General features: G+C 48.1%; 2 protein-coding genes across 6 annotated transcripts in view; one reads left to right on the forward strand and one right to left on the reverse strand.

The window, feature by feature from the left end:
• MTF1 (metal regulatory transcription factor 1) overlaps positions 1 to 10,502 on the forward strand; it is a 52,151-nt gene extending 41,649 nt beyond the window's left edge. For all 4 annotated transcript variants that reach the window (XM_073007464.1, XM_007979334.3, XM_073007463.1 and 1 more), the window contains exons 10-11: positions 2,532 to 2,595; positions 4,429 to 10,502. In XM_073007464.1, coding sequence (XP_072863565.1) covers positions 2,532 to 2,595; positions 4,429 to 4,859 — 495 coding nt within the window. In that variant the 3' untranslated portion in view covers positions 4,860 to 10,502. The remainder of the gene's footprint in view (positions 1 to 2,531; positions 2,596 to 4,428) is intronic.
• A 129-nt stretch (positions 10,503 to 10,631) lies between these two features.
• C20H1orf122 (chromosome 20 C1orf122 homolog) lies at positions 10,632 to 11,889 on the reverse strand. Of its 2 annotated transcripts, none has more exons than XM_007979339.3 (3): positions 11,778 to 11,889; positions 11,358 to 11,559; positions 10,632 to 11,112 (listed from the first exon to the last, which is right to left on the reverse strand). In XM_007979339.3, exons 2-3 carry the CDS (start codon positions 11,403 to 11,405, stop codon positions 11,017 to 11,019), a joined length of 144 nt encoding a protein of 47 aa, XP_007977530.1. In that variant the 5' UTR covers positions 11,406 to 11,559; positions 11,778 to 11,889; the 3' UTR covers positions 10,632 to 11,016. The 2 variants fall into 2 exon arrangements, with proteins under 2 accessions (XP_007977530.1, XP_007977529.1); XM_007979338.3 differs by having other exon boundaries at positions 11,645 to 11,889.
• Between the last annotated feature and the right edge of the window lie 3 nt (positions 11,890 to 11,892).

The raw sequence follows: 11,892 nt of genomic DNA on the forward strand, positions 1-11,892 counted from the left end.
ATCTAGAGGTGGATGTATGCTACTATCAGACACACTAGAAAGGAGATTTGGGGCTCAATAGGGAGAACACTCAAATTCCAGAAGTAGGGTGCCAATCCTCTCTAGATCTAGAGAGCCTGTTTCCATTTCTAGATAGCCAGAGTCATTGGAAAGGGCTTTCCAGCGTTGCGACCCAGCCCGCCTCCATGTGGTTTTTATTGTTTTCTCTGGCCCTGTCCTGGGGTGCTGAGTGAAACAAGTCATCCCTTTTCTTTTCAGGTATTTAAATATGGGTCTCACTTCTCCTTTTTTTTTTTTTTTTTTTTTTTAGTCAGAGTCTCGCTTTGTTGCCCAGGCTGGAGTGCAGTGGTGCAGTCTTGGCTCACTGCAACCTCCGCCTCCTGGGTTCAAGCGATTCTCCTGACTTAGCCTCCCGAGTAGCCGGGACTACAGGCATGCACCACCACGCCTGGCTAATTTTTGAATTTTTAGTAGAGACAGGGTTTCGCCGTGTTGGCCAGGCTGGTCTCCAACTCCTGGCCTCAGGTGATTTGCCCACCTTGGCCTCCTAAAGTGCTGGGATTACAAGCGTGAGCCACCACGCCCGGCCTCCATTATTATTTTATAGTATCATCTGCTATATAACTTAGCCAGAATTCACTTTCCTCCAACACTCATCTTAGAGGCACTTTTTAATTTCCTTTTTAGAGAGATAAAAGACAAAGCTGCCTCAAGATAAGACTTCAAGAAAGTAGAAACCTTTTAGCCCATGTAATAGGAAGTATACTAGAGCGATAAGGGTGATTTTCTGGGCATGGGTTTGTAGTCCTGCTTAGTCATAATATAAATAATGCTCTCGAACTCCTGACCTCAGGTGATCCACCCGCCTCGGCCTCCCAAAGTGCTGGGATTACAGGTGTGAGCCACCATGCCCGGCCTTAAATAATAATGTTTACTGAATGTTCACCATGCGCCAAGTGTCCTATGTGCATCATCTCATTTCATCCTCACAGGGGCCTTTGAAAGGTTTTTGGTTATTGTCTTAGTCCATTTTCTGTTGCTTAAAACAGAATACCCCAAACTGGGTAATTTATAAAGAAAACACATTTATTTCTTAGAGTTATGGAGGCTGAGAAGTCCAAAGTTGAGGGGCCACATCTGGAGGGCTGCCCTGCTGGTGTGGAACCCTCTGCAGAGTCCTGAGGCAGCACAGGGCATCACATGGCAAGGGGTTGAACATCCTAGCTCAGGACTCTCTTCTTCTTCTTTTATTTATTTATTTATTTTATTTATTTTTATTTTTTTGAGATGGAGTCTCACACTGTCGCCCAGGCTGGAGTGCAGTGGCGAGATCTTGGCTCACTGCAACCTCCACCTCCCAGGTTCACACCATTCTCCTGCCTCAGCCTCCCGAGTAGCTGGGACTACAGGCACCCACCACCACGCCCAGCTAATTTTTTATATTTTTAGTAGAGACAGGGTTTCACCATGTTAGCCAGGATGGTCTCCATCTCCTGACCTTGTGATCCGCCCGCCTTGGCCTCCCAAAGTGCTGGGATCACAGGTGTGAGCCACCACTGTGCCCGCCCTTTTTGTTTGTTTGTTTGTTTGTTTAAGAGAGAGAATCTCACTATGTTCCAGGCTGGGCTGGCTTTAAACTCCTAGGCTCAAGCGATCCTCCCTCAGTCTTCCAAATAGCTGGGACTATAGGCATGTACCACCACACCCTGCTTCTCTTACTCTTCTTATAAAGCCACCAGTCCCACTCCCATGATAACCCATTAATCCATGAGTGAATTAATTCATTCATGACCCAGTCACCTCTTAAAAACCCAGCCTCTCAATACTGCCACACTGGGGATTAACTTTCAACATGAGTTTTGGAGGGGACAGATACTCCATCCATAGCAGTTGTTATTCCTGTTTTTATAGGTGGGGAAACAAGACTCTAAGAAGTTAAATCACATGCTCAACATCAACAACTAATAAGTGGCAGAGCTTGGACTTGAATCCAAGTGTGGCCGAAACTAGGGCCCACCCTTGAACTATGCTGTGCACCTTATAGCACAAGGCCTTTACAGGGCTGTCTGCCTGTAAAGTGTAGAGGAAGCCTTAGCCTGTCCTTGGCATGCAACTTAATCTCTGAGGGGAGAAAAAGAACTTTTCAGCTTTCTTAGAAGTATTGGGAGGCAGCAGGGAAGGTGGAGAATCTGAAGGAAAGCTAGCCCTGGGATCCCTCTGAGAAGACCATCTGCTTGAGAAAAGCAACCTTGGAGGAGGAGGAGCCTTTGGATACAGAACCTACTGGATTAGGCAGCTGGGAGCCAGCCAACTAGTAGCGTACAAAGCTAGCTACGTTGTCAGCACTGAATGTCAAACAGTGCAGTGACCTCATGTCAGAGCACAAACAAAACATCACTCAGTACAAAAACCCCTGAACACTGAGGGTTTTCTGTCTTCTTGGATGACCATTACAATCAGGGAGGCTTCAGGTCCCTGGGGATCTGCCATATTACAGTGGCTATAAATGGGATTTCTCTTTCTTTTTTCAGCAGCAAGCATCTAAAGTTGAGAAGGTGTTTTTTACCACTGCAGTACCAGTAGCCAGTAGCCCAGGTATGTAATTCCATGTTAGCCTTAAGAGAAGGCAACTCTGTGGGCCCCTTGAGGCACAGCTAATTACTGCTTTGTCCCAGTTTCTAAAACTTTAAAAATCTTTAAACAGCCTCAGTTAAATTCTTCACATTGTATTGTTGGCTAGAGTATTTCATATTCTCACAACTATTAAAAGTTAGTATACTTCTGGCCAAAATACTGTGTTTAACATTCTTTAGTAACAGTTCTTTCTCTTTCAGATACAGCTTTAAAATGTAGCCAGAAAAAAATTTTTGAATCACAGTTAATGCTAAAGAGGGCAGTTGTTAATTCACTGGACTCTTTTCTAATTACAGTAATGAAGAAATAGCATCTGGGTCAGAGACACATAGAGAGCTGAAAGTTCCTTTTATTCAAATTCTTTATTTTATCGATTAAGACACCGGGACCCAGAAAAATTAAATGACTCGCCCAAGGTTATAAGTGAATTTATGGTGGAACCAAAGCACTAGTTGTCAGGCCTCCCAGTTCCCACCCTGTTCTCCTGCTCATTGGCCTTTGTTTTGTTTTGTTTTTGAGACAAGGTCTTGCTGTCACCCAGGCCACAGTGTGGTGGCACGATGACAGCTCACTGCAGCCTGGACCTCCTGGGCTCAGGCAGTCCTCTTGCCTCAGCCCCCCCCAAGTAGCTGGGACCATAGGCATGCACCACCATGCCTGGTTAATTTTTCTTTTTCTTTTTTTTTTTTTTTTGAGATGGAGTCACGTTCTGTTGTGGAGGCTGGAGTGCAGTGGCGCAATCCCGGCTCACTGCAACCCCTGCCTCCCAGGTTCAAGTGATTCTCATGCCTCAGCCTCCCAAGTAGCTGGGATTCCAGGCACTCACCACCATGTCCAGCTAATTTTTGTATTTTGAGTAGAGACAAGGATTCACCATGTTGGCCAGGCTGGTCTCGAACTCTTGACCTCAAGTGATCTGCCCACCTTGGCCTCCCAAAGTGCTGGGATTACAGGCATGAGCCACCAAGCCCGGCCTAATTTTTCTTTATTATGTGTAGAAACAAAGTCTCACTATATTGTTCAGACTGGTCTCAAACACCTGGGCTCAAGAGATCCTCCCTCCTCAGCCTCCCAAAGTACAGGGATTACATACAGGCATGAGCCACTGCACCTGGTCCTGCCCATTGGTCCCTAGCTCTGTCAAGACACACAAAGTCTGGCTGAATATGGAGCAAGTGTTCGCACAACACATGAAAGAGAGATGAGTAAGATGTCCTAAAGGAGCTCAGAGTCTCCTGGGCAGGCAGAACCAAGCAGGTCCTGTACCGCAAGGAGAGAGGTATGGAAGGAAGACAGCAGCACTGTGCATGTGTGCTGGGAAGCTGGGTACGTGCTTCATCCAAGCTAGCCCTCTGCATAGGCCTACAGAGAGTGGGGGAGTGAGCTAGGTCTTGAAAGATGAGTGTCAGTTCTCCAGAAGAGTGGTGTCCAGGGATTTTAGGCATAAGGAAGAGCCCACAGGCCCAGGGGTGTAAAGAACATGTCAGGAACAAGGTAGGCATCCACATGGAGGGTGCAGTGGAGAATGGAAATGAAGCTGGAAATACAGGGTGCATCTAGATTGTGTGTGTGACTTTCTAAGGAAAGGGGACTTTGTCTTTGGCTGGGGAGTGTCCCTCTTTTACCTCAGAGGGCATGTGGTCCAATTTAAAGCAGAACAAACCCCGAAGTGTGGTGACCATCCTTCCCATGGTTCCCATGGCACTCTGCTCTCACCTAGCCCATGTATCCCTGTCCCTCATGCTCCTGCCTCTGCAGCTACTTGAAGAGCAGTCTCTCTCGCCTCTCTCGCAGGGAGCTCTGTCCAGCAGATTGGCCTCAGTGTTCCTGTGATCATCATCAAACAAGAAGAGGCATGTCAGTGTCAGTGTGCATGCCGGGACTCTGCAAAGGAGCGGGCAACCAGCAGGAGAAAGGGCTGCTCCTCCCCACCCCCTCCAGAGCCGAGCCCTCAGGCTCCTGATGGGCCCAGCCTGCAGCTCCCAGCGCAGACTTTCTCTTCAGTCCCTGTTCCCCAGTCATCATCCTCTACCATACCCTCCTCCTGTGAGCAAAGCCGGCAAGCAGAGACTCCTTCAGACCCTCAGACAGAAACGTTAAGTGCCATGGATGTGTCAGAATTTCTGTCCCTCCAGAGCCTGGACACCCCGTCCAATCTGATTCCCATTGAAGCACTACTGCAGGGGGAGGAGGAGATGGGCCTCACCAGCAGCTTCTCCAAGTGAAGGGCCCGTGTGTGCTCACCTGCGGGAAAAAGTGGGTGAGCAGGAGGCATGAGGTATAATGCCTGCCATCATGGGTCAGAAATTTGAAGGATGAAGAAATCTACTGTTTGAAATCCTCACCTTTCAGACGTATTTTCTTTATTCACATCCCAGGAGCATCCATTTTAAGGAACTAATCTTTGGAAAAAAACAAAAAACAACAAAAAAAGCTAAGTTATAAGTGAACTGTTTGGCTGCACTGTATGTCACTTTTGCTTGTTGTCATGTGAACTTGGAAACTAAGGTTACTCGTGTGCATAAAAATTCTAAATGAAAGGGTGTGGTTTCCATCAATCTGATGCTGCCCATCGCTTGCACTGGGGTCTTTGTGGATTGGGCAGGAGAGTTCAGTGTGTTGGGTGTTGCTCCTTCCTGTGTGTCTTTTGAATCTGAGGCTGACATTTGCTTGGAAGGCCAGACCCTTGCTTCATCAGAGAGGGCAGTGGCAAAGGCCAGTGAGGCAGCTGTGAGTTGGACAGGGTTCAGGTGAGATGGTGGTGTCATTTGTGCTTAGTGTTGGTGGTGCTCAGGGTGGATGACACGGGTCGTTCTGCAGCCCGCTTCAGCACAAATAGGCAGTTTAAGACCTGGCTCACAGGCTGTGGGGTTGATCTGGCTCTGCAGAGGCCCTAGGCAGCTTGTTGACTGCTGTCTGTCGATGACGTGTGCAAAGCAGGTTCTAGCAACATGATCACTGTCTTTGCCTTCCTGGTTCTTTCTCTCAGTTGGTTGCCATGGCTTGCAGATCGCAGTGAATTTTCCTTGGGGAACATCGCTGTTTTGTCCTAGAGAGAACTTGTGGCTTATGGCCAGTTGCTGTTTGGTGGTCTGCCTTCTTTTTAATGGTATTTTCTTCCTCAGAGCAGAAGGGCCGCATTTTGCTTATCAGAAGAAGGTGCAGATTTAAGGGAATTCGTATGAGGTGGCATATAATTGGCAGGCCAGGTGTCCTGGTTCCAGGTTCCAGCCAGGCTTTGGGTTGCCCCCTCCATCTCTGCCCCCCTCTGGATTTTGCATACAACCTCATACAGTGCAAACAAGGATGTGACTTGCTCAGCTTAGTCATGTGATTTATTTAAAAAAAAAGAAAAAAAAGAAAAATCAGAAAACGATGATCTTCTACTCAGGGTATAGCAAAACAAAAAAATTCCCTTTCCACCAAAAAGCCTGAAATGTTGCAATAAGTTATCTCATTTGGAATGTTTCACTAAGTTGTGTTATAGGAAAAAATTGTGTGTGTGTGTATAGAATTATATCTATCTGTCTGCCTTTGGCTCCAAGTCATTGCCTCTTAAAATAAAAGATACAGTCCACACTAGCATGAAGGTTTCTCTCAACAGGCTATATTAACATAGTCATGAGTGCTGACCAAACTCACCAAGCTCAGAGGCCAGGCATGGCCCAAGGTGCAGAATAGGCCTCTGCCTCCCAAGAGCCATTTCCCTGCCCTGAGCAAAGAGTGGTGGTCCACAAACAAGGCTGCTCTTCCGAACTGACAGTGTCAGGCAGGAAGCAGCCATAATTTTGCCTTGCATTTTCATTCCCTAATGTAAAGGGATCTGCATTGGTCACTCTCCTGTTCTCTGAGCCATTGCTCAGGGCCAGCCAAGACGTTATTGAGAGCAGATAATTTACCTTGGAGCCAGGGGCCCTCCCTGCCTTTAGCAAGGATGTTCAGGGACAGACAAAGAGGGCAGTGGTGGTGAACGTTGTTACTGCCATGAGGAGAAATGGTCTTACCTACAAGCAGCCAATTTCTCATTCCAGGACTCTAGCCAGAAGAATTGACTTCTTTTTTTTTTTTTTTGAGACGGAGTTTCGCTTTTGTTGCCCAGGCTGGAGTGCAGTGGCCCGATCTTGGCTCACCGCAACCTCCGCTTCCCAGGTTCAAGCAATTCTGCCTCGGCCTCCCGAGTAGCTGGGATTACAGGTGTGCACCACCACGCCTGACTAATTTCTGTATTTTTAGTAGAGACAGGGTTTCTCCATGTTGGTCAGGCTGGTCTCGAACTCCCAACCTCAGGTGATCTGCCCGCCTCGGCCTCCCAAAGTGCTGGGATTACACGTGTGAGCCACCGTGCCTGGTCTAGGGAATTGACTTCTTTTTCACCTTCTGCACTCCCTTCTCCAAAAGGATTGTGGCTTCTGATGACCACTGACCTCAGCAGAAGTTGATAAGGCAGGAGGAATTTCCTGTTAACACAGTGGGTTAGTCCTCCTGGAAAACCAGCTGCTGGGCATGAGTTTTCCTTGGATCTCTCTGGGCCTCGCACCCACAGGAAGCTTTGAGGTAGGGGCCTTGGTGTTTACAACTTCTGAGAGAGTAGTGATGGGACCCCAAAGTAAGCTAGTATCAGAGGGCAGTAATGACCTTCCCATATGCCCATCCTGTGGTCACCTGGGATTTGGGTTCCCTGGGAGCGGAGGTGGGAAATAGGAGCCCAGGGAAGGACATTTGAAGCACCCACAGTTTAAATATCGACTCTTCCTGGCTAGCTAGGGCTGTGCTCATGTTGGGGCCTACCCAGGTCAGTGGCCTTTTCACACTCAAAGATCAGGGGTGACGAAGCAGCATCTTAAACAGTGTTTAGGCTGACAGATTTTTCCAGTTGAAGAAGCTGAAGTATCTGCCTTTTGAGGGTGACTTTAGATTACAAGAAAGACTATCAGATCCAATCAGCTTTTGAAAAATCAGGAATGTGCTTAAAATGCCAGTGAGTGGTTGTGAAGATCAGGTTTATTTCCCAGGGTAGGTAGTCTTCCTTTCCCTCCTTTTCCAGTTCTTTTTTCCTACCTGCCCTTCTGTAAGCCTGGTCTCTAGTGCCAAGGACCTTGGAGGAGAGAGGGCCCCTAGCTAAGCTGGAGCCAGAAAGACCTTCATGGTGAGTGTGGTTTCCCAAACGTGGGAAATGAACCTAGGGTGAGATTAGGGAGGATTTGTAGAATTCTAGCAGGTAAAAATCAAGCCTTTTTCCTCTCCCATAGTAAACTTAACCATTTTCACCCTGTACATTATCTTCTAGTTCCTACTAACATCTCCAATTAAACAACCGCTTCAAAGGGTGCTTAGCACCAGGGATTGGGGTTCATGGACTTAGGAGGTGGTAAGGAAACTGACTGGCACCACCAAACTGCCTTAGTGAACTTGGCCCTTCCCAGGCAGGTAGGTTGGGCATTGAGGGAAAGTGGCCCAGTCTGTCCTGGCAGGGTCTGGCCAGTCTCATGGGAGCACCACTAGTGTGGTGACAGAAGTGGTGTCATTTATTGAATTCCACCTCCGTTTAGAAGGAGATCATGGTACAAAGCCCAGGAGGGGCCTTAAGATGTGAAGATCTCTCTGAGTAAAAGGCAAGGGGCTTCTCTTCTTCACCTCTGGGATAGGTGGTAGATCGGAGAGTTTTATTTTCAGGGTCAAGGCTGTGGACTGATGGGGATATTGGAGGGTGGGTGGGTTTTCCTGAGAGACTTTGTATAATGCTGAATGTGTCCAGAGGGACAAGTTTGCAGAACCTCATATTGGTATATTAAAGAAATAATAAAATAAAAAAGCACTTTAGGTTATTTTATCTTTAACCCGATTGCTGCAATTTCTTTTGTGTGTATATATACATATATATACTTTCCACAAAGTTTATTTTTTGCTCAGAATAAAAAGTTAAATTGAGGTGTGAAAAGAAAAGCACTTACCTTGGTGCAATATGTGTAGCTTGATGGTCGTTGTCCCATGTGGCCCTGGCCTGGCCGCGTTTTTCCGCTCAATCAGCCCTGTACTATGAGGCTGTCCATAGAGAAACACTATTATGCATTCTCAGCAACCGCTCAATCTATGCAAGCCTTCCCTGTGTGCCCCAGGGCGCCCCCTCAGGCTCTCTGAAGAACTGCTGTGGGTCCTGTTTTCTGCTGACTGTTGAGGCCCTTTTTCATCACTTCTTGGTCTCTCGCCATCTTTTCCCTCTTCACCATTACAAAATGATGCCTGAAAGGAAGGAACAGATTGTTCCTAGGTAGAAACCTGGCACCTTCTAGACTTTGATATTTGTAATCACATCCATTGTCCTTAAAGACTTTTCCAGAGTCATTGAAACCATTGATTTGTGGAACTGCAACAGTATTTCTCAAGAGTTTACAATTGTCTTACACCACCAATCAGAAATATGTTTGGGGAGGCATGGGTGGCAGGGGGCAACATGAGCCATTTCCATACTGGTCCCCATACTACCTGTGTTGGTTCCTTAAGCAAAAAGGCCTCCAGCCTTCATTAAATCCTATAAACAAACATTACCAACTTTCTTCCTTTATTCCACCTCCCCAATTTTATCTTCAATTCTCAGGCTATAGAATAGACGAGTTTTAAAATATACTTCAGCCACCCTTTACTCCATCTCCCCCATTTTATCTTCAATCCTCAAATTCTCAGGCTATAGAATAGACAAGTTTTAAAATATAATTCAGCCAAAGCAGAAAGATTTTCATAGATCTAATATGCAAATGGTTCTGCTGGGACATAGATCAGAAATTATCTGTTCCTTAATATTTCGGGGTGGAGGCAACAAAACTGGAGCATATTTCTGATTGGTTAGCCATATTAGCCTGTTTCCTCTTGCATGTTTTTTTAGGGAGAGAGGGAAGGGGTCCTGTATTTCTTCTGATGCCCTTAGGGGAAGCCAACGACCACTGGGCATTTCTCACTGTTACTCCTGTTCAAGAGAGGGCTTCTCAGTCTGCACTGAAAAATGCAAATTAAACTGGATCTTTATGTCAATGTGTACATAGTACAAGCTTTTCTACTGGAATTGAGGTTCAAAACCACACACTGCCCTTTTGGTGGTGTGCCTGTTGGGCCAAAATTGGGCGATAACGTAGTGTCCCTTTCTCAGCTCAATGCAGTTTCTACTTTTTCTTATGGGAAAATTTTTCATAAAACCTTTTTGCACCAAAACCCAGGGGTGTTTTTTGCAATATCCTTGTTATCCTCGTAGTGTGCCAAGTCAGAGGCTTCTCTTGCCCTTTTCCTGCTGTGTTCTCAGGCCTCCCAAGGGCTGTTTGACTCAACAGTCTACATCCTTAGTTGTGTTTTGGAGACTGTGAGGGTGGGGGTCAGAGTTCAAAGTGTCTGTTCCCTTTTCCTGTGAACTCTTCCTAGTCCATTTGGGGAAGGTGGCTGGAAACAGATTGTTGCTTAATCTCTGGCTCAGATCTTCTAGCCAGGAAAGGCAAGAGCCCCCAAGAGCCCTCTTTTTTTTTTTTGACATACACTAATCATTGGCCGGGGTCTTGGTGACAACTTTTAAAATCCCAAATAGTTTTATTTGGATTATGTAAAAGTAAGTGTGAAACATGGGAACAACGGACTTCCACTGAGCGATATGAAAACGTTACAGGTTCAGTACTTCCAAAGGAAGAAACCTCCAAACCCAAAAAAGAATAAATACGAATTTGTATTTTTGAAGAATGTGAAATAATGGTGTTTGCTTAATTGCTCATTTTGTATAAACTTAATATTGTACTTTAAAATATCTGCTAAGAAGTGAAAATTTAACTTTTTGGAATTGAAAAAGCAATATTAAATACTAATGAAATCCTAATTAAATGCTTATTTAAATCTGGTAGTATCTGTGGCATTTCTTCCCAACCCTGCCTATAGTTGACATTTTTCCACCATTCCACCATTCCCCCCTTCCCAGCCATCAGTCTTGGAGAGGGAGGGGACAGAAAGGAAACGTCGGTCACCAGAAGAGTCTGCAGGTTTCCTTTTAATCAAGGCTCTGCTGAAGGTGTTTTGTGGGGCTAAAAGCCCCCAAAGCATGAAATGGACATGTAACATCACCTGGATCCCCCATAGCAGGCCAGACCACTCTGGCGAGCACTGCTGGTCTGCCCAAATCTGGGTAATCAGACTGGGTATTCATTGGCTACATTTCAAAGCACAGCACTGCTTCCAGCCAGGATGAAGTGGGAGTGAACCCAGCTGCTAGCAGAGCTGCCATTCCAGGCTGAGAGCCAGCCAAGTACCAGCCACTGCCAGTGAAGACTGGCCCCTTTACTGAAGGGAGTTGTTCAGAGTCCAGCCACCGGCCCTGGGGAGGGAGAGAAGTCAGGGCATCCGGCTCGGGGATGGTCAGGGCTCCGCAGCTCCATCGCCAGCATCCTTTGGAAAGCCGCCTCTGGTGGCGACAGCCGGCTGCGGGGGCGCTCCGGGTTTGGCTGAGACGTTCTAGTTGGAACAGAAAGGAAAAAAGTGAGGCTGGAAGGAAAGGCCTTGGATTAGGCCCCACAAGGATATGGCCATTTGGCATTTGGATAGTATTAACTTTTTTGAAACCTCTCACCACATCAACGGAGGTTAGGGATAAAGCAGTGGAGAGATACTTCCCCCCTCCAGGGTAAGCTAGGGCTTGGCCAGCCTAGCCAGTGGGCAGACCCCACCCCACCCCGGCCCAGCCCAGGGTGGGCACTAACCCCGCCACCAGCCGGCTCCGGGCGCCGGCGGCCCAGCTGCCGTAACATCTCCTCGCAGGCTGCGATGGTGTCCAGGAGCTGCCGCTGCCGCTGCTCCACCGCGTCCAGCAGCTGCTGGGCGCGCTCCTCCCGGGGCGCCTGCGGGGGTGGCCTCCCGCCGAGCCCCAGCCCCGCCTTCCCGCGGTCCACGCCGGCAGCCTCCCTGCCCGAGCAAGAGACAGACGGTCAGGGCCGGCGCTTGCGCGGGGCCGAGCCCCTTCCCCCCGCCCCGACGGGCCCCCTCTCACCCCCGTGACCAGTCTGAGCCCGGGCCCCATTCCATCTCCGCTTGCGCGGCCCGACCACCGCCCCCCTTTCGGCCGCCCCCCTCCCCAGCGCTGTGTTAGGGCTCCGCAAGGCCGGGCCCCGCCCCGTCCCCACCGGTCTCCTTCAATCCTCCTGGGGGTCGTGGTCCCTTTAAGCTGCCCGGCGCAGAGGTGGGGCCGAGTCTCCCGGACCGGAAGCTGGCTGGGAGCGTCACTTCCTCCCGGAAGCG

The sequence above is a fragment of the Chlorocebus sabaeus genome, chromosome 20 (genome assembly GCF_047675955.1).
Source record: "Chlorocebus sabaeus isolate Y175 chromosome 20, mChlSab1.0.hap1, whole genome shotgun sequence".
Classification (NCBI taxonomy): domain Eukaryota; kingdom Metazoa; phylum Chordata; class Mammalia; order Primates; family Cercopithecidae; genus Chlorocebus; species Chlorocebus sabaeus.

Excerpts from the sequence above, each read along its gene's own strand:
- C20H1orf122 (XM_007979338.3), bottom strand. The coding sequence starts at position 11,679 with ATGGAATGGGGCCCGGGCTCAGACTGGTCACGGGG. Across the intron at positions 11,560-11,644 it reads GGCTCAGACTGGTCACGGGG|GGAGGCTGCCGGCGTGGACC; the intron begins GTGAGAGGGGGC and ends TTGCTCGGGCAG. Across the intron at positions 11,113-11,357 it reads CGGAGCCGGCTGGTGGCGGG|AACGTCTCAGCCAAACCCGG; the intron begins GTTAGTGCCCAC and ends TGTTCCAACTAG.